This window comes from Aphelocoma coerulescens, chromosome 1A (assembly GCF_041296385.1).
Source record: "Aphelocoma coerulescens isolate FSJ_1873_10779 chromosome 1A, UR_Acoe_1.0, whole genome shotgun sequence".
NCBI lineage: Eukaryota > Metazoa > Chordata > Aves > Passeriformes > Corvidae > Aphelocoma > Aphelocoma coerulescens.
The window spans coordinates 65,945,303-65,967,109 of record NC_091014.1 but is presented as its reverse complement, the minus strand read 5'-3'; the positions used below and the strand labels follow the sequence as shown (position 1 = coordinate 65,967,109).

The following is a 21,807-nucleotide window of genomic DNA, read 5'->3' as shown; positions in this document are numbered from 1 at the left end:
TATAGGTGAAATAATCTCAGTACATGAAATTATTTGGAAATGCTGTGTTGAAATGTTAGCTTTTGCAATAGTTGAAACAGAACCTTTCTTCTTTATTGAAAGGTGTTATCTCTTTTTTTTTTTTCCCAAGAAATACAATTACAGAAATTTATTTGTATCTGCAAAATGTTTATGTGTTGATGAACACTGCATTTTGTAATTACAAAATCTGGTAGTTCAATCTGTCTTTGAATTACCTTATGGGATCAGTGTGCCCTGCTCCAGACAGGGGAATGCAGGCACCTTGCATAACACCTACCATGTAAAACCTTCAGGAATCCTGGTTTTCCCCTCAGATTTCTCACTAGAGCCTGAGGCCCCTGAAGAGACACCTTATAAATAGAAAAAGTTATTCATATCCATAAATCATCAAATAGACTCTACCTATGGGATCCGAAAATCTTATGGGATACTTTTGGCAGTTCCCAGCACTCCAAATTCACTGAGGTTGGTTTAAATGATGAAATTTTTAGAGCAATGATGAATTTCAGCTTTTCTGATCAGTCTTTTGGTATTTAAGCCTCAAACAGTGCATTTCAAGATCTTTTCTGCAGCCAGCGTGGAGAAAGCTGGAGGAAAGCACAGATTTTCAGGTCATAGCAGAACTCCAGAGGCTAAGGATTGTAAAAGACAGCCCTGCAGGACTCATGTCCCACCTCTGTTTGTAAAAACAGCAAGTTCCCTGGAAAAGAAACTCATGTATGTTCAAGGCAGCTACCCACAATCAGCAGATACAAGAAAACAGTAGCATTAATCCCTTTTTGCCTCCAGAATGGAGATGATAATCCCAGCTGTTGCATGATGGATAAAATATATTCATTTCTCAGTGCTTGTGATCTGAGGGTACATAATGGTAAAAGCCCCAGAGGATCCTGCAGAAAGAAGGGAATGAACAATTCTGCATCCAGTCTGAGGGCTATGTAATATGTTGAATAATTGCACATCAAGTGAGGAGGATGAAAGGGACTATTGAAAACCAGCTCATTTGCTGAAAAAAAAAGGCAGCATCCTGTGAGAGAAGGAGTTTGTGATTATCTAAAGGAATATGTTATTATCCCTAAACTTAAGGGGTCTGAGCTTCCAGCTTTACAAGTAACTTAATTCCTAGAATTTCTTAATTTTTCCTTTTTTAGTCCTGGAGGTCACCAATGACAAATTCCTGATCCAAGTGAGAGAGAAGCCAGTGAGAACTGAGGCTCCCCTGGACTCCACCCTGCTGGACAAGGAAGGGCTCCCTGGGCCTTTGCTGCAGTGACCATGAGATGGTGGAGACCCCAAGAGCAGGGAGAGGGACAAAATGCGAGCTCACCACCCTGAAGAGAGACTGCACTTTGGTCTCTTCAAGGATTTTCTTAGAACAGTCCCATGGGATAAGGCTCTGAGGGGAAGATGGCTCAAGAAAGCTGGCTAATATTCAGCTATCACCTCCTTCAAGCTTGAGTTTTGCATCCTGACAAGCAAGTAGTGAGGCAAAAATGAGTGGATAAACTAGGGGATCCGTGGATAAATTAGGGGCTCCTGGACCACAAAAAGGAAAGCTCACTCAAACTTGAAAAGGAAGCAGAGGAAGGGTGGAAGCAGGGATGTGTCATTTGGGGGAAACACAAAGACACTGTCCAGGTACTCAGGGATTATGTTAGGAAAACCAAAAGAAATAAGTCTGGTGAAGGGTGTCAAAGGCAAAAAGGAGCACTTCTGTACGTAAATGGCAAAAGGAACGTCAGGGAAGCTGGGAGCCCACTACCAAATGGGACAGGGGACTTGGTGACACAGGACATGGAAAAGACTGAGATACTGGAGCCACCTTTCCCTCAGCCTTTACAAGGAAGACCAGCTTTCAGGAATCCCAGGTCCCTGAGAGCAGAGAGAAAGGCTGTAACACAGGAGATGCAGCCTTGGTGGAAGAGGATCTGGTCAAGGAATACTCAGGCAAATTGGGCACATATGAGTCCATGGGCTTTGATGGGATGTATCCATAAATGCCGAGGGAGCTGGGAGATGTCACTGCAAGGCAACTCTTGATACACTCAGCCAGTCAGCCTCACCTAGATCCATGGGAAAGGTAATCCAGGATTTCCAGCCACACGAAGGACAAGCAGGTGGGTAGGAGCAGCCAGCAGGGATTTGCCCCTGGCATCTCTCTCAGGACTGCTGAGAAGGCTCAGGGGAATCTCCTGAAGGGAGAGTGCAAAGAGGACAGAGCCAGGATTTTTTTCTGTGCTGTCCAGGGAGAGGAGCAGAGGCAGTGGCCACAAATTGGAATTGTTTGGGAAATTTCTTTTTTACAGTGAGGCTGACCCACAGTAAAAAGAGAAAGGCTGTGGAGTCTCCATCCTTGGAGATTGGACAAGATCACCTCCACAGATCCCTGCCAATCTCAACCAATCTGTGATTCTGTATTGTTCTAAATTCTATAAAATAGTAATTTACAACAAGTTGATGGGAAGTATTCAAAGAATGTAGAGAGGCAGAAATTACTTTCCCCATGCAACAGTTAAGGTCTTTATTACCTGAGTTGGTGGATTGATTTCTTCCAATATAATTATTGAAACAACTTTGAATACTGAAGCAGAGGAAATGTATTATAATTTGTCAGCAAGAAAAGGAAACATGAGATTACTCTATAATTCTTACTTTTTCATATTAAAATAAAAGAAAAAACCCAGGGGAGAACAATGCCAATTTTCTATCACAGTACATTTTGCAGCTTGTATACTGTAGGTTTTTTTTGTTGAATGGGTTGGTTTTTGAATAAACTCTAAAATTAACTTGAGGAAGAAAAACTTAACTAACAACTTCACTGAAAATAAATTTGATGTATCAAGTGCACATCAGTGTCTTGATTATACATTTGGCATAACATAATAAGCCTTCCTCTCAAAATTAATTCCAATAAGCATCCTTTTAGAAATTGATATGTACCCTGAAAAATGAAAAAGGAAACAGAGTGACTTATTCTTAGAGTAAGGTAATAAACAGAGTTGAGGATTAAAAGCTATGGGATAAAAAAATAGTTTTTGTTTCTTATGTGTACAGTGGGATGCAGTGAGAACTGCAGTAGCAGCAATTTCCACCTGGTACATTGCAAATGGTTTAAGTAATTGCATTGGGAGTAGTGAAGCCTGTCTGGGTGGAAATACCTCTGAATGTGCTGAAAGGAGGTTGAATTTCAAAACAGCTCTCCTGTCCATCATCAGTCTTCACAGTAGCCAAGTTTCTATTTGCATTTGTGGGAGGGTCTGTGTTACAGCATTGTAGCATTTTTTCCTTTTTGCTCTGTCAACTCTCAAATCCAGGTTTAAGGTTCCTGAAGGGTTTCAGTTTCAGTAGCTTCAAACTTGTGCAGTTTAAGGTCTTCCCAGTGACTGCTTCATCGGAGACTGCTTTGGAGCTGATGCTGGCATTGCTGTCTGAGGGATGTTCAGCAAGGGTTGCTCTCCAAAGGCCTTCACTTCAGCTGTAGAACTATCAAGGAATTGTTGAGAAGTGGAGATCAGGAGGGCGGATAAAGGAAAAAACAACCAGGACCATGCCCTTGAGTGTTCAGGTACACAGAGAAGTAAGGCAAAACTTTGTGAGTGTAGAAACACATTTTTTTTTTCTTGCCTGTGGAGAGTGCTGAAGATCATGTTCCTGAGGCTTCAACTCAGGCATCCATCTGGTAGAAAATGATGGACACAAGCAGAAAGTGAGGTAGGGAGAATGTGAAATAAGGATGGGGTGCTGGTGTGTGCAAACTGCAAAAGAGAGTAGAAACATCGCCTAAACGACCCTCGGAGAGGCTGTACAAAAACTGTGAGAAGGACAGGGAAAAGGAAGAAGACACAGGCAAGAAGCCAACAGAGCTGTAGGGGCAGCGGCAGGGAAATGCGACAGCAGGGGTGAAAACTAAACACCATGGGGGTGCGAACTGTAGGACACCACGGGAATGAAAGTGCCGACCTGAGGAAAGTGGCAAGAAATAGGAGCGACCGCACCAATGCGCGCACCCCACAGCCCCTCAGCAGCACCCCACAGCCCCTCAGCAGCACCCCGCATCCCCCGCCACCCCACAGCCCCTCAGCAGCACCCCGCACCCCCGCCACCCCACAGCCCCTCAGCACCGCGCTCCCGCCTCCCGCGGAACGCCCGCACCCCAAACCCCAGAGGGACCCGCCCGCCCCCGCGCAACCTCCCTGCAGCGCCCGAGCGGGGCCGCGCACAGCCCGAGACACGGACACACCTGTGGGCACTCGCGGCCCCGCGTGTCCGCACGGACAGGCACCGACAGCGGCCGGAGAGCGCTCACCCACGCCGCGCTACTCCATGTCCCCGAATCACGGAAGGTGCCCTAAGCTGGAAGGGACCCACAAGGATCATCGAGTCCAATTCCCGGCCCTGCGCAGGACAGTTCCCAACAATCCCACACCTGTTCCTGAAGGCGTTGTCCAGTAGCCTTGGGGGTCTGACCATTCCCTGGGGAGCCTGTTCAGTGCCCCAGCACGCTCAGGGGGAAGGACCTTTTCCTAATATCCAACCCAAACCTCCCTGACACCGCTTTCCTCGGGCCCTGTCCCTGGTCATCAGAGAGCGGAGATCGGTGCCCGGCCCTCCGCCTCCCCTCACGAAGAAGTTGTAGATCGCGTACGAGGAGTTGCAGACTGTCGGTCTCCCTCTCGCCGTGCCGTGCCGTGCCGTGCCGTGCCGTGCCGTGCCGTGCCGTGCCGCCCCACGCGCGCCGACGGGACGCACCCCCAGCACCGCCCTCTGGCTGCCGGCGCGGTCCCTTTAAATGCTAATGAGGCGGCGCGCGTGCCGCGCCGGCCCCCGCTGACTGTGTTAAAACTTCGGCGGGGCCATTTTGGGGGCAGTAAGACCGAGCGCGGCCGAGCCCTCAACACCTCTGCCCGGCACCATGAGCGAGGCGCCGGAGACCAGCGCCGCCAGCCCCGCGCCCGCCGCGCCGCCCGGCCCGGCCGCGGCCGCCGCGCCGCCCGCGCCCGCCGCTCCGGACGCCGCTCCCAAGAGCCCCGCCAGCGCCGCCGCGCCGGGTGCGGCTGTTGCTGAGGCGGCCCCCGGCGCCGCTGCCGCCCCCACAACCGCGGCGGCCGAGCCGGAGAAGAAAGTGCTGGGTGAGTCCCGGTTCCCGCTCCCAACTTGGCGGCGCACCTGCAGCGGGGCAGGGGGTCCGCCCGCGGCCGCCGCCCGCAGCCCGGGCCGGCGCGCTCGCCCCCCCCGCGGTGAGTCAGGCCGGGCCGCCGCCTCCTCCCTCGCGGGCCGGGGGAGCCGCGCGGCGCCGGCCGTGACGCGCTCGGGAGCTGGGCGGGAGCCCGGGTGTGCCTCATCGGCCCGGAGCGTGCGGGACAGCGAGTGCGGCACAGCCGGGCTCGGCCTCTTCCCGGCACCTGCCGGCGGCATCTCCCCTGGGAAGGGCTGCTGCCAGACCCTCTGTGCCTCCCTTTAATATTAAGGTCCCGGCACAAGTTTTCTGTCGGTAAAGAATACTGCTTGAGTAATGCTTCCAGGTTTAGCGGGGCTTGCTTGTTTTGAGGTTTTTTGGGGGGGCGGGGTTTAGTTTCTATTTACTATCAGTAAAAAGGTAAACAAAATGCTATGTTGCCATTTCTATGCTCAAGCCCGGTGCATAGCAAGTGTGGCTCTTCTTCCTTGTAATTAAATGGGATCAACCTGTTGAAAAGGACAGGACTTCAATCTGCAGGCTACTGCCGATAGGGTCTACTGTTTATAAGTGTGTAGCTTCCAGTGTTTGGTAAAGGCAGAGTTGAAGCTGACTTATAGTGTAGAGTCCCAAACTTCCCTAAGGGATAAACAGGACCTTCTCTTCTAAAGGGTAAGACTGAGATCTTACTGCAACAGAGAATTAGGTGAAGGATTTCTCTGGAGTTGAGTTAGGAAGAATTCTAGCAAAACAGAGACTGGAGGCACAGCTTTGTGATTCTTTCCCCCCCCTTACCTCATTTGTCAGTAAATAGTACACAGGAATCGGCACATTCATACCTGCTGATATATCTGGCTGCTTCTTGCCTTAATGTGGCTTGTTTCGTTCCTGGTAATGTTTTTACCTTGTTCACCTATTTCTATTGCTTAGAGAGAAGGGGTGGGGGGAGTGAAGGTAGAAGTGCTGTTCTTGAACTAGCAGGAAAACAAAAACCACCATGGTGATGGTTTTGCACAATGGCCTTATTGCTAGGCCAGCTTTTTATTAGGAATGATGACGAAAATGATCATTGTAAATGCTAATTGAAGACGGATTTAGGTTAAAGTCCACCTCACATGTCCCTGTTAATGGTCACCTGTGTAATTATGTTCACTTAAGCCTTCTTTTACAAAGATCCCGTTAGAAGCACTGTCTTATGCTTGCTCAGGCCATCCAAATGTCTGACTTCTAGGAATATGGGTAAAGGTTACTCAACTTTCTCTTTTCTCCTGGTCACAGGAAGCTTTGGCTCTCCTTGTTAAAAGGCTATTTTGTCATGGGTAGGAGTGGCTGATGATTGTTTCCTCTGATAGCATCAGAGTACAGCATCTTGTAGAAGTATGTGGGCTTCCACTTGCTGGTGGGATGTACTCAGCACATCAAGTGCCTGCTGTGACTCACCAGTGTAACTGGTTATTGTGTTTTCCTCTGCGCTTGTCCCACTCCTTGCCAGACTTCCCTGCTCAGGCTTGCCAGTGACTGTGCCATGGATGTTCCATGTCATGCTGTTGTCTGAGGGTCTTTTGGCCCACAGTGATACTTAGGGGAGACACTAAATGTCTGCAGGAAATAGTATTTCTCTAGCACACTGTCTTAGGGGGAATGTATTGGAGTTTCCCCCCTGGAACAATGTTGTTTTTAAGCTCTGTGCATACTCATCCACTTAGCAGCAGCCAGCTGGCCACAGAGTAAGTTTTTACTACCTCTCCTTCCCCAGCCTCTTGACCCCTCTGAGAGTGTTTGTCATGCTTCCTAGGCTTCTTCCTTAACGTGGTTCAAGTAGGCCGACAGATTCCAAAGCTATTTTGCAAGGGAGGGAAAGGATGATGTTGAGGGAAGTAGTGGTATTGGCATGGTTTCTCAAAGCAGGCTGAAACGTGCAGTTACTGTTGGCACTGTTTCTGTGCTCCCCCTGAACCCCTCCTGTTGACTTGCGTGAGTGCAGGGAGCTCTTGTAGCCAATGCCTTTGTGGTAGCAGGAAGTGTCTGTATGTGGTGATGTCCCTGTGAAACTAAACCTAAAAGCACAGCTATAAATACTGGTGCTGAACACTGTTTACTGAATCACTGTTGGGCCCTGAAACAATGTTTTTCTGTTCCTGTAAACAAGAATTCTTGGGAATGTATGTTGTACTAGGCAGAGTCCTTTTTTCTAGGTAATGTTTCAGTCATGTTAAGACTTCATGCTTCTAAATAAGAACATTTCCTACAAAAAAGTGTATTAAAGGAGACCAAAAACTTCACTTCTAAAAGGGCAATGAGAAGTGGCCTGTTACTGAAAGTAGCAGCAGCAATGCTACAATGCACTGCTGTTGCCAGACGTTCTTACTTGAGGGGTGTATGAGAATGGCAAGACTACATGAGACTAAAGGTCTGGCTGGCTCTGTCATCTCCTTGTGAGTATTTAGGAAAGAACACAGGTGTAGAGTAGATGAAGGTAACAATTTACAGTGTGCTCTTGCCTCTAGCAGAGTGGCTTGGACTTGTAAACTGGAGATTCTCTAGTCTGCTTTCCTTTTAATTGCCTCTTGAGTTCCTGCCACCCCCAAAACATGTATGTGAGGTTTTTAGCAAGCAGTCATCTGTAGGTGGCTGAACCCTTTTCAAGTAAGTACTGCACAGGTTGTTTAGGTAGTTGTGATCAAGCTGTGGTAACGAGTAACAGCTCTTAAATTACAGAGGCTAAAACTCTTTTACTAGAGGTTTGAAAAGTACAAGTTTGTGGTGTCCACCCAGTTGCTGTGAGGTAAGGAGGGGTGGAACTGCCTCCATCAGTGTCGAGTTCCTTCTACACATTCCTGTAAGTTGGAGAAACAGGTTTTGCCAGATCCTATAAGACACTGCAGTGTGGCTTTTAAGTAGATGCTGTTTTACTGTTGAGACAGGAGCTTGCCTTGATCCTGAAAGCCATGGAACATGAAGTTGGTCACTTTGTAACTAAGCAATCACAGATTCTTAGCAGCAGGTGTACTAAAAAGTAAAATGTCTTATGGGGTCTTACTTGGTTAGCACGATGCTGACAATGCAAGAAAGAGCTTTTCCAGAGTAAGGATGTGCTGCCTTTCCACTTGAGAGGGTTGCACAGTACTTGCTACAGCTTCTTTGGGCATTTCTGGTTTCCAAGGAAGAAATAAGGAAGAAAGAAGAACTTCTTCCAAGGAAGAAGTTTAAGTGAAAGAGAGCAACTTTAAACAGCTTCCTTCAGCTGTGTTTCATGTCTAGCTACTAACCTAAAGAGAACTGAAGAATGGCAGTGGGATTTTCAGGTTTGCTGCCCATTTCTGGGATAAGAAATAAAAAAAGGGTTGGATGGTCAGCTCTGAAAATAGAGCTAGGCTTTGTGTTGTGTGGTAAACTTGTGGCTAAAAAACTGTGTTAAAGCACTGTTTTCTTGTTACTGCATTAGAATAAACTGAACTGGGAGGTGAAGGCATACTTTGAGTGTTAAGGGAACAGAGTAAGTCTGGTTACAACTTCATATGCAATTACAGAAGTATTTTTATAATGTTACTGTGCTTTCTTATGTTTTAGATTAACTTCTTTAACTTTCTTTCCAGCCACCAAAGTTCTTGGTACAGTCAAGTGGTTCAATGTCAGAAATGGATATGGCTTTATCAACAGGTATGTTTAAATTCTGATAGTTGTATTTATGCTGTACTAAGACTCGTGGTACACGATAGGCCACGTATTACTAATTGTAACAGAGGTCTGAGGACCTGACTACAAGTTCATGCAGTTGATAGTCAGCTTAGGCCAGGCACTCAGCAAACTCTTTCTTAAACACCTCAGCCCCCAATCAGAGGTTGTGTGTACGGGGAGAAAACAGAAAGGGTCAAACTCAGTACAAATTTGGTCTGTTACCTGTTTCTCATGTTTACTTCACTACACTCTTAATAACCTGCATGTTCTTTAGTGACTGCCTGGCTTTTTTTGAAGGCCTGAGAAAGGTAGGAGGATGAGGGGAAATACTTTCAGGTAAACTTTGTGTTAATTGGTTGGTCAGAATACCTCCTGTGGATACTCACTGAGATTCTCTGATACTGTCTCACTGAAAATATGCCAGGCCTGTGTTTCATAGAAATTCTCTCTTTGAATCTTTTGGTTTTTTCCTTCTTCTCTGGGCACAAACAAACCTCTGAACAGCATTTAGAGTCCAAACAGCTGTATGTGAGACTGATCATACTGCAACCTTATGTGCAAGAAGACCCATGCTTCCAATTTACTGGAGGAAGCTCTGGGTTTTAAGGCTGAAATATCTTTGGGGTCGAGGGGCTTAAATGTCTTACGTGCTTTTTTGAGGAATGAAACTCCTGCTTGCTGAACACTTGTCTTCCAAAAATCATACCTGGCAAGTTATTTCACTCTACAAGTCCTTGAGCTGTTACACATCAGGTAGATTTGGGTAAGTTGGACAGTGCAGAAGGGGGTAGAAGACCCCATGTTCACGGATCTGAAGCCAGTTGTGGTATTAATCTCAGTCTCTGGAGATTATTATCCAGGGTTCCACAAGATTGGAAGAAAAATTTTAATTAGGAAGTTCTCTTAAAGTCTGTAATAGCAGTTGATGTAAGAGTCTTCTGCTGGTTATGGTGTAATAACTTAGTGTTCTTCCTAACATGACATCTACTGTTGCTTCAATCCAGGACAACAAGTTTGGGATTATGCATTATCTTCACAAATTCTTTGATCCACCTGTTCTGTTTGGAGAGAAGGAATTGAGTGAACAGATGGCAGGGCTTAGGCTCTTTCTTATTGTGTGGGAACACAGATTCAAGGTCTCAGACTTATCTTTGTGTTTTGCATGTGGAAGCCTGAGCTGTCTGGCCTAATCCAGAAAACCTCACGTTCATGTCTGGGTTCTCCTCCTGTGGACTCTCCTAACACCTCTTGTGCCTGGTTGCCTTGAGTTTCACTGAAAGGAGATCTGTTAACAGCTGTGGCCAGTCTTGTTTGACCTCTGGGGTAACAGCTCAGGTTGCAGTCCCTCTGGAAGTGTTTTTGGGGAGTTAGAGTAGTGAAAAACAAGAAGTCCAGTCATCAACTCTGCCCTGCATAAAAAGAAAACACTGAATGTTTGCCAGAAGATTATGGAGAACCTCCCCCCCCCCGTCCTCTCACGCTTTTGAAGACCCAGGAGTTCTTTCTGTCGTCAAGCAAATGACCACAGAAGTTCAGAGCAGGGTTTTGGTAGCATAGTCTTAGACAGAATGTATGGAATGCAGGGCATGTGCTACAGGCTGAGAGAAGGAGGGTTTCACTTGAAAAGCGAGGAATTTCTAGTTAAGTCTTAGTCTAAACTCTTACAACTTCTCACTTTCTTTTCACAGAAATGATACAAAAGAAGATGTGTTTGTTCACCAGGTAAGACAGCAGTAATTGTGCTTAGAGATGTGCACTGTGATAGGTTTCTAATGCAGCTTCCTGCAACAGCTACCCAACCTTGTTCTGGCTTCTCCTTAGAATATTTTCTGCAGATAACTTGAGTGGATGTGTATGTTGAAATTTTCAGGGAGAAATATTAGGTTGTTTTCCTTCTCTGTGAAGGGCTAGGTATTTTAACCCTTCTTAACCCTTTTTTGTCTGCTCCAGTTTGAACACTAAAGGTGTTTTTTGGTGTGGTTTTTGTTTGGTTGTCTCCCCTTGGTGAGGTGACTGGTCTGAATATCTTTCTACTTGGTGTCTGTCCTTCCCCTATTTCCTCATGCTCCTTGTGTCTTTTGTTTCTTCCTACCCTCTTTGGTCTGTTCTGTCTGCCCTCCCTGGTATTGGAGAGAAAGTGATCTAGTCTGGCTCTTGACCAGCCTGGGTTGCCATCAGCTGTTTCTGCACGAGGCAGCTGCTCTTAGGAAGAAGAGAAGGAAGGCTGTGTGCCAAGTGTGCCCAAGCAGAGAGAGCTTGCCCAGCGGCTTGTTATTGGTTAGCTTTCCTTGGGCTGTCAGGAGGCTGTTCTAAGTTTATACTGTGACTCTCAGGTTGCAGGCAAATAATGGCAAGACAGAGGCTGCTGTCTCCATGCTGATGTCAACTGATTAGTTGGCTTAGATCTGGTTTTGCATCATTCACCAGAAACTGCAATCTTGCCCCTAGAGTTTGTCCCGTATAAAATGTCTGCAGGCTCATGTGATCTTTGAAATCATGCACTTTCTCTGTGGCATAAGTGACACTATTTCAATCAAATGTAACCAGGAAGTTTGTTCCCAGAGCTGGTCACAGAGGATTGGGATATGTACACGTATCCTTAGCTGATGAATCAACACGGATAGTTAGTTTAGTTCCTGTGTCTTGATAACTAAATAGTGGTAACTGTTTCTCTGGGTCATAGGGTGTACACCTGTTATCTGAAGCTGGGAGGGGATAAGTCTAGTGCCTGTTATGAGTGAAGATGATGTTGGTAAGTGTGCACAGTACACATTCCTGGTTCAGCTGGTGGACTTGAGAGCAAGAGCTGTCAATGCATATACCAAGTTTTGATGGCCATTTTCTTTCCTTAGCAGCCTGTGCTGTGGGCATGCTGACACATCTGTGGTCTGATGGGATTGTGTCCAGAGGAGGGTGGGAAGAGTTCTGGAAGAGAAATGTGTTCTGGATAGGCAGCACTGCCTTAAAGACAAATGCGGTTTCCTTGATACTTGTGAGACAATGTCCTGGAAAATGGCTGTTGTTCTGATGACAGATAATATGGATCAGTGTTGTTCTGCTTGGGAAGGCTGCCAGCTGAGACCCAAACAGAAAGCTAGTGTTATCTGTGCTGTTTTGTCTCCTTTACCTGTAGAGAAGATTATTCCCCTAAGTGTAAACTGGTGGGTGGGTGTGGAGGGGATGGAGGTGGGCACTTCCCATCTCCTGTGGCTGAAGTCCTTTTGGGGTGAGAAAATTGGCTTTATTTCAGAAATACCACATCATGTGCAGGCCTGCATCGGATTAACCCTCTTGGCAGGCTGAGCATGGCAGAGTAGATGCTTCTAGTGCTGCTCTGGCTTGGCTGCAGTCGGATGTTCCTCATCCTGTACATGGATGTGCTCGCTCCCAGAGCCTGGGATGTTCTGGCCAGAGCTCCTGATGGGGCTGTCCACAAGGGAGGCAAATCCATGCTGTGAGCAAACATCCTGCTTCAAGCTCCCTCTGCACTGATAGTGCCTGCTCTGCCCCTCCCTCGTGCCTGGGAGGAGCTGGATTACACTCCTAATCCCTTCAGAATAAGGCTGACCTAGTTGAATAGATAGAGCTTCTTCCCTGCCTCCCCTGCGTGCATCCGCACGGGGAGGGAATGGGCGATCTCATGATTGGAATGGGGGTTAGTGCTTGGTGTCTGGCTATTGGATGCTATTTATAACTAGTACAGATTAAAATGCTTTTCTTTTTAGGGCATGCATGGCTTGCTTTGAGTTAACCCTTTGTCTTGCAGGGGCCCCAGGCAGTGTTTTTGGGAAGGGCAGTTCTTCACCTTGCCTGGTTGGTTGGTGCAAGGTGCTGTCCAGGGCACTGTGTCAGTCAGCTACAGGTGCTGTGAGCAACAGGGATCCATCTGCCTCGTGGGCTGCAGTGTGTCTTGCAATTTAACACCAGGAAAAGTGTCAGCAGCCAGGGAAGTTCCATTTAATTAGAGTTTAAATCAACGAGCAGTGAGGAGTTGTTAATCTCTCTTTCTCTTGACTTCACTGGCATGAGTTGATTGTGCACAGCCTGGAGTACCTGCACCAGTAATTGGAGTAACAAATTCTGGCTATTTCTGGGACAATGCTGGATGTGCTGATGATGTGATGGTATGAGCATTTGGAAAGAACTCTTTCAAACAAGAACCTGAGCTAGCTCTGAAGGCTCTTGTAGTTGCGTGTTCATCAGTGTCCCAATGGGAAAGGAAAGGCTTTGTTGTTGAGTGTTGTCTGTTAATATGAAACATCTGTCTTCTGAGTTAGAGAAGCTGGAGCCTGCAGGATGCTGGTAAACAGTAACAGGGAGAATAGTGCTCTCTCCCCTCTGGATACACAGGGTAAAAGTATTTTCATCAAGCTTAGAGCTTAGGCTTGTTAGAGGCTTATTTCAGCAGTGTTTATCTGCAGCTGAAGTAGTGAAGCTGTATATTTTCTGCTTGGATTTCTAGGATTTACATGAAATTGTCCGGCTTGCCTTTATAAAACAAGCTCCAGCCTACTGCAGCCTCGATCTCCTGTTGGCAATTGCAGATCTGGAATCTTGAAGTTTCTGGCCATAAAGCTGGGAACAGAACATGTGGAATACTGTTGCTTTTATCTTCCATGATGCTATTTGAAGGATATCTGAGGAGCTGCATCAATCTTAAGTAAACTCTCTGCTGAAAAGAAATTTATTAGTCCTTTCTTCTTCTGTGCTTACAAGGAAGGGGAAGGAGTTTGAAATACGGCTTATTGACATCTGTCATATGCAAAGCACAAGTCTTCTACAAGTTTTAGTCAGTTGTTTCAGTACAAATAGTACTAAATCATTTACTTTGCTGCAGATTAAGTGTTTTAGTACTAGCATATAACATTTATGGAAAAGCAAACACCTCTTTCTGATTTTTAGAAATGGGACAGTTACACTAAAAGGTCAGCAGAAAGCAAACAAAGTTATCTGAGCTAATTGTGGAGTCTCTGCTTGCTAAAGTAATTCCCAAAGGAATTGACTTGAACAGCTCATTCTGTTTCTGTATTTAAAAAAAAATAAACCTCTTGGGATGTTTTTGCTTTGCTAATAATAGTATGTACACTCTTGCATCTTTCCTTAGGCTGTTCAGGGATGCTACAGGATACAGGGAAAGGTATGGCTAGAATGACATGCTGGTCTGTCACCTGAAACACAAAGGAGACTGTATTCAGTAGCAAGGAAAACAGGTTTCCTGGACTAGTCAAGATGAGCTTTAAACTAAATAAATTTTTCTTTCAGGTGGAAATATTTTTGGGCTGTTGTTGGCTGAATGTTGTTGGTATGTGAAGGTAACAGCTCCGTTGATGGTCATTCTGCAGTTTTTCTTGAACTGCAGACAGGGCAACTGGCTCTTCTGTTTCTGCCCTACATCCCATTTCTTAAGCCGGATTTATGCCCTGTGTTTCCATGTGTGTTTCTCTCTGCTGGCTCTGCACCTCCCTTCTTCCTGCTAACTAAAGGTTCCCAGACCAGGAAACTTAACGTGAATTGGTATTTAATAATCTAATGCAAGCTAATAATCTTTCAGTAAGAAAATAGCTACTGGATTAGCTTGTACAATGCATGTCTTGGTCTTTTCTCCCTGACATCTTCCAGTTCATGAAGCTTTGCCTAATGAACAGATTGTAGGCTTGTCTTGGTAACAGCGTGTTGTGGAATCCTAGAAATACTCCACAGAGTACAAGGTATCTGTAGTTGACAGACTGAAAATCGCTCCCGGAGGTTTGAGTGTTCCTGTGAGTCTGAGGAGGTGTACAACTGGCTTTGATCCAAACCCATGTTGTTATTTTTATATAACAATAATAGTATTATTTATAGCTATTATTGTGGTGCTTTGTGGCTTCTGTCCAGGAGATGGCTAAAATTGCATTTGTCTGTTCTGGTATTCTTCCTGTGTTATATAGTAGGAACATATAACCTGAGTTATACTGGGGTCTCCTTTATGATGCTTAGATAAAATGCTAATTCATGTTACACCAGAGTTAGAGTAATTCTTTCCTAGTTACCACGACTTGCCATGATACCATATAATTAATGCTTCTACAAAAATGCTCTGGATCTTGAGTTCTCTCTAGGTGGTCTACAGGTCTCCTAATGACTGAAGGCAGGGCTCACACTTGCTGCTAGAGCTGCCTTGGTACAGCTTGGAGGAGATCAAACACTCAGTATGAACTCTATTCATGCAGAGATTTGTAATAATTTCCATATTCAGTATGCTGGACAGAGCAGATCCTGGGGCAGCTGCTGATTTATAAACTCATAAATAGGGAGAAAAGAGGAAACCTTGAACTGAGTATTGGTGGGCCTGTGAAATAAGAGACGTTTATGTATTTGAAATATCTTGGTGTGGTGACTGCTCTCATGTGTAGAGTTGGAATTGTAGCAGAAAAATACTGCCCTTCCCTCATCTGTGGGGCTATGAATGTGTAAGATAAGTAACATAAAATAATACATTTTTATGTATCTTCTTCCTTTCAAGACGGCCATAAAGAAAAACAATCCACGGAAGTACCTGCGCAGTGTTGGCGATGGAGAGACTGTAGAATTTGATGTGGTCGAGGGAGAGAAGGTGAGAGATAATGGAGCCTCAGGGTGTGGTCCAACAGAGTTAACATCACACAGAACCCTAGCTGTGTCTCTAGTGTCTCCATCTGATGTGTTTATCCCTGGGTAGATGGCATTCATACGGCTTTTCTGGGGGAGATCTGTTTTTTAAAGGCTTCATTAAGGCATATTTCTAGATATGTATCAAAACTCTATGAGTAAACTGCATCCTAGTGTGTCTAGAATCTGCAGTTGTTACATGGTAGAACATTTGAAACCTACAGCCTGCCCATTAATTACTAACTGAGGCATATATGGCCCAGAAGAATTTGTCTTGGACTGTGGTAGCTTAATAACTGTAAGAGCTTTCAATTTCCTTATGCTTCTTTCTTGAACATTTTTGAGGGTTATGAGGTTTTAGGGGTTTTTTTTGTCTCTGTAATCAGTTACTTCTTGCTTCCTCCTCTGAACTCAGCCTGTTGTATAGGATTTCAGTATCTTAACTCATGATGATACCTCTTGGTTAAGGGGTTGGGAATAACAAACATGCTTTTGCACTATGTGGGAGAAAGGAATCACTGTAGCTTAGAACATAAGCAAAAAAGCCTCTTCTCTGTTTCAGCTTCTCCCTGTAGATGGTTGTTCTTTTCTTACACCCCCTGGCTGCCTTTCTTTTGTCCTTTTAGGGTGCAGAAGCAGCTAATGTCACTGGCCCAGATGGAGTTCCCGTGGAAGGCAGCCGCTACGCTGCAGACCGGCGCCGCTATCGACGGGGCTATTTTGGCCGACGCCGGGGACCACCTCGGAGTGTGAGTTCAATTTCCCTGCATTGCTGCTGCCACACACAATGCAGGCAGGGCTGTTTCTCATCTGACTGTCTGAGGCACTTCTGACTGTGCAACATAGGTCTAATAAACTTCCAAGTTATGGTGTACAAAGCATCTTGACAAAAACAGAACAGATTGATGTTGCAAAGTGGATAAGTAGTATAAGGCTGTTGTAAACTGAGAAGTGTAATTTTTTTTGAGTTCTGAGTCTCTCAATTATACCTTGACTGCTGTCAAATGCTGCCTGTTCCTACTATCTATCCTAGTTCCTTTCGCTGTTTACTTATCCTGATCAGTTTTATACATGAGAGAACATCACAGATGATTGTGGGTTTTTTAATTGAGTATGGTCATGGTGGTTAAAATGGCTGTGCAGAATGGGAAGGATGCATGTCAAACTGAATGTAGACTACCAAGGGCTGTCAGGAGGCTACAGCTTTTCCTTCCTACTGGATCAGATGCAGAAGATGCACTTCTTTTTCTAGATCTCTTGTTAAATTCCTTCTTTTAAAGGGAAGAATACAGTGGGAACTGTAAGTCATGTAACATTTTATGAAACAGACGTTACTGGTGACTGGCATTTGAAATACAAACCACAAACAAAAAACACTACCCAAAAAAACCAACATGCAGCTTTATCAATTAACAACTAAAGGGGAAAGATAACCACTGCATCTCTGAAAGATTGAAAAGACTGTGTAGAAAGAGTGATGTGAGGTAATACAGTTTTTCTATCTTGGGGGTTCCCTGTGGAATGGGGCTTTGTGTAGAATGTGAAGTGACCTGTGTCAAGTTTGTATGATGTCTTTGTTAGCTTTCCAAATTCAGAAGTGTCCTGATCAATAGCTGCCTCTCCATAACACGTTTACCCCTTACAGTGCATTGTCATGTATTGAAATGCACTAAATATGCATCAGAGAGAACTGTTTCTAAGAAGAACAGCTTCTTAGTCTGTGAGGAGCAGGGGCAGGACTGTTGGCTCTTGTTTTGTCCTATCCCATCCTAACTTTGCCCAAATTAAAGCCTTTTGAGAATCTGCTGCTTCTTTTTACTCAATATGCTGGGGTTTCTGTCCTGATATATTGTTTTTGAGCTTGCATTCAGGGTTATGGTTACTATACTGCCTGTCAAATATAACACTTTTGTTTTCTTTTGGTGGCAGGGAGGTGAGGGAGAAATCAAGGATGGGGTCACAGAAGGAGGGCAACTTCAGCAAGTGCACAGGAATCCTACCTACCGTCCCCGCTATCGCAGGTCTGTACAGTTTCTCTGCTCAGTTATACAGATGCTTTTATGTTCTATACAGGCTTCCATGTGTGGTAACACCTACACAAATGGTAGGGACAGTGAGAAGCATTTAATTCCTAGGAGAAATTTGTCTCATGTGCTTGTATGATCAGAATCATAATGGCCCAGAAAGGGCAAAGAATTCTTTGCATGCCATTACTTTTCACAACTGAGCAGCGTATTGAAGTGAGTTGCAGGGTCCATGTCCTCCCAGCTGAGCACTCATTCTTTCCTGGACAAGCAACAACCCAAATCCTTGATCTGGGATGGTGCTAGGGGTGCTCATGGGTGAAAACTGTGTGTGAGCTGGTAAATGTGGAGTTGCAGCCCAGAAAGCCACCCACATCCTGGGCTGAAGTCAAATTCCAACATTGAATTTAGAGATGAACTACAGAAATGATGTAATCCTCATTTTTCATGTGCATGTCTGTTCAAAACAAAGTGGTAAATAACAGTGCAAGAGCAGCAACAAGCTGAATTTGGGATCCATCCTTTTGGAATCTGGGTCTAAAACCACAAGCCTTCCACCTCTACTTTGAGCTTTTCTGTTTATAAATATTGATATTCAATTTGGCTCTTCTATCTAGGACTGTGGGAAATGGGATACTGTTGATGCTTGCTGCTCGTTGGCATTTGAGCTGAATAAATTTAATTCCTGAAAGTCTTCATTAGCTTTGGGGAGTCAGAGGTAGCACCATAGCAAGTCCAGTGCGTCTTTTGCACGTCATGTGGCTGAATCACAGGCTGAGTAACTTGTCCATGACTAATGGAAACTTGTGAGTTTCTGATGCATTTTTCCTATGAGAGGAATGGTATGTCCTATCAGTGAGAAATGCTTCTGTTTGAGTTCACAAAGTATTGCTTTTGTTTACAGGCACTAAATCCAATGACACGTGCTTTTGTTATGTTCCTTTGGAAAAGCTAAATTGGCTTTTGAGACTAGGTAGCTGTGGATTAGCTAATGGGAATTCAGCTGTGTTTGGACAGTTTATAAACATACTTTGTTTATACTGGAAATGAGGTGAAATGCTCTGTATGCATCAAGAACATGGACTTGGTAGCTTACTGTTAATGAAGTCCAGCTCACCTGTGATAGGCGCTTTTCCTAAATGGTGAAGAGGGACAACATGAGGCAAAGAGGAAAGATCCAGGAATGGTCTGCAGGTAGAAGTGAGGAGGATTGCAGGAACTGCACCATAAATGAGGAATAGAACTGGGCTGGTATATAGCCATGCCAAGGCTAACTTAGCACAATCAGCCCGTGTGGCCACTACTGGCTTGTTTCTTCTCCTAGCCAGCAATTCAAAAGGTCTCACTGCATCTTTGTTGCAGGATACAGTAGAATAGGGTGATGGTGCTTCAGCACGGAAGAGACACCCACCTTCCTTGTCTTTCTTTTCCAACCATATGCCAGCCAAACCCCAAAGGGATGGTCTGTCAGTGCTCAAAACTGTTGAGGATGATACTTGGTTATGGAAGGTTTTGCTGGGCTAAAATTAGTTTAACCTTTCTTGGGCTTCTTTCCTACTTGACACCTCTTTCTGCCCCCTCAGAGGGCCCCCTCGCCCACGCCCTGCCCCGGCGACGGGAGAGGCTGAAAACAAGGAGAACCATCATGAGGCCAGTGCCATGAGCCAGCAGCCGCTGCGCCGCGGCTACCGGCGCCCCTACAACTACCGACGCCGGCCGCGCCCTGCCAGCGCTCCAGCACAGGAGGGCAAAGAGGTAGGGACACCAAGCTGCTCAGAGCCACAAGCACCTCTCCTGGGAGGAAAGGCTGGGAGAATTGGGATGGTTCAGCCTGAAGAAGAGAAGGCTTCAGTGTGACCTCATTGTGGCCTCCCAGTGCCTGAAGGGAAAGATGGGGCAAGACTGTTGCAAGGGCATGGAGTGACAGGACAAGGGGGAATGAGTTAAAATTGAAAGAGAGTAGGTGTAGATTGGCTATGAGGAAAAAAATTGTTCCCTGTGAGGGTGCTGAGGCCCTGGCACAGGTTGCCCAGAGAAGCTGTGGCTGCCCCATCCCTGGCAGTGTCCAAGGCCAGGTTGGATGGGGCTCTGAGCAACCTGGGGTAGTGGAAGGTATCCCTGCCCATGGCAGGGGGTTGGAATGAGGTGATCTTCAAGATCCTCTTCCAACCCAAGTAATTTTATGACTCTATGTAGCAGAGACTGAGGTTTTAAGGGGTGAATGCTCAAGACCTTCTGCCCTGTGTGAGTTTTTAATAAGTGAATTCATGTACTGGGTAAGTCTGATGACCAAATCTGATGTGCTCATTTCCTTGTCTGCTTGGAGAATAAGCACCGTGTCTTAAAAGAAACCAGCAGTGGGATAGGGATTGCTTCTGGATAGTTCTTAATTGGGGGTCAGACTGTGACAGCTTTTTTTTTGAAGTGGAAACAGTTGTGTTTTCCCACTTCCTTAAACCTTAATTCTGTATGTAGCATGAGAGATGGATTTGAATCCTCTACGTCTTTTTCCTGAACTGTTTGAACCAGATAATTTCAGGAAACTTTTTGCAAACACAGCTTCTACTTTATTGAGGAAAGATTCTCATTCAGTGTCTACTTCAGGTGTTTCCTTGACAGAATCTGCTGGGTAATACTCAATTACAGGAAATTCAAGAAGAATGAATCTCCAGAAAACATTAAAGTTTAGTGTTTGTTTTAAAACCTGGGTTATGCTGGCTGTACCACTGAATAGAGGAAGGGCGTGGCAGTCAGCCTTTTCCTATAATAAGAGTTTGTTGTGTCTCAGACAAAGGTAACTGAAACACCTGCTGAAACTCCTGCTCCAGTGACAGAGCAGAGTGGTGCTGAGTGATGTCCGGCTCCCCAGGCACCTTTACCATCGCTCAGGTAAGGAGTATGGCTAGTTCCTGTTTTCCAATGGAAGCAGTGTCATGTATGCTCCTAGGCTTCTGGCCACATCCCCTTATGTCCAGCTTGGTATTTGTGATAAGTTCTGAGAGTGCTCTATAGGCAAACCAAGATGCTGCTTTTCTCTTCTTTCTCTCCTCTGCCTCTGTGTTTGTCACAAAGTAAGTTTTGCTTTATAATTGATTTCTTTTTTTCTTGGAAGCTCTCTGATCTGTATAGTAATAGCATCTGCTGATGAGTTATTTCATTTTAGGAAGATCCTGATTATGGGCAGGATAAGCCAGTTGTGCTTATCCTGCCTGTTGTAACTATCTTTTCATTTGACATCTTGTCTGTTTAATGAGAGAATGAAACTTAAACTGCATTGCTCTTTTAAATTTGGCTCTTCAACAGGTGTCCTAAAATACAACTCAAAAGTAACACCAAAGAAACACACAAGCAATAAATTGTCAACAGTGATGACGAAAGCAAAGATTTGAAATACCAAAATGTAAAAGAACACAGAATTTACCAGCAGCTGAGATCCAGGGAACGCCTACAAGATAGATGCATGAAGAGAGAAAGAGAGCGAGATTCAGAAAGAACAACCTCCCTAGTTTCAACAGCAACTGTGGGGCTTTTTGTTTTTTGGGGTTTTTTTCCCTAGAATTTCACTGTTTTGCTAGTATTGATTTTTTTCAATTTTTCTTTTGGTATCAAACTGAAAAGGGAAAAAAAACCAACCAAAGAACTAAAATTGAAATAAAATGCTTTTTTTATTGGATGCTGGTGCTAAACCTCCCAAGTGTGAGTTTTTTTTTTTTTCTGTGCCAGTCCTGTTCACTGCAGGACGTGGGGAGGACAAACTTCCGCTTTCCTTGTTAAGATCTATTTGAAACTGTGCAGCATGGGTGACGTTCCTCACAAATAAAAGTGATTTCAACTACCAAGAAAACTCTGGTTTAGTGTGTTTTTTCATGTTTGCTTTTAAAATAATTCATTATTTTAATCTTGTTCCTTCAGCATTTATATGTGAAGAGAGCTGCCTCTGTAGTGTAGTCCTGCTGGATGATATGTGAGCATGGTTAGGTGGATATACTTCAGTACAAAACAACTTCTGCAAAGAAATCACAAAACAGCTATAACTTTACTCTGTCCTCTCTTCTCTTCTGGCTCTAATAATGTTTAATGGTTGGATTTTCTTGTTACTGTCTTGTGGCAGGAGTTTGGGGGATGTGGAGTGAGTTCCTGGAATGGTTTTATCCTCATCTGTTTTGGTAGGCTTTTGTGTTCTGTAAACAGTAGAATCCAAGTTTTGAGACTCCTCTGCTCAAGAAGGACACGGGCTTAATAACTACAACTTTATACAAGCTACTGTTCTGAGTAATGTTT

General features: G+C 45.0%; 1 protein-coding gene and 1 long non-coding RNA gene across 3 annotated transcripts; one reads left to right on the top strand and one right to left on the bottom strand.

Moving 5' to 3' along the window:
* Positions 1-384: 384 nt before the first annotated feature.
* Positions 385-4,800, bottom strand: LOC138104280 (uncharacterized). 2 transcript variants are annotated; one of them, XR_011148002.1, is made up of 2 exons: positions 4,262-4,800; positions 385-3,776 (listed from the first exon to the last, which is right to left on the bottom strand). It is a non-coding gene; the product is annotated as an uncharacterized lncRNA (long non-coding RNA). The 2 variants fall into 2 exon arrangements; XR_011148003.1 differs by having other exon boundaries at positions 385-3,697.
* An 83-nt stretch (positions 4,801-4,883) lies between these two features.
* YBX3 (Y-box binding protein 3) lies at positions 4,884-21,370 on the top strand. Its single transcript, XM_069003361.1, has 9 exons — positions 4,884-5,150; positions 8,794-8,857; positions 10,564-10,597; positions 15,378-15,467; positions 16,129-16,251; positions 17,432-17,523; positions 19,110-19,281; positions 20,315-20,415; positions 20,830-21,370. The coding sequence occupies exons 1-8, from the start codon at positions 4,934-4,936 to the stop codon at positions 20,378-20,380; spliced, it is 858 nt and encodes a 285-aa protein (XP_068859462.1). The 5' UTR covers positions 4,884-4,933; the 3' UTR covers positions 20,381-20,415; positions 20,830-21,370.
* The last annotated feature ends 437 nt before the right edge of the window (positions 21,371-21,807 follow it).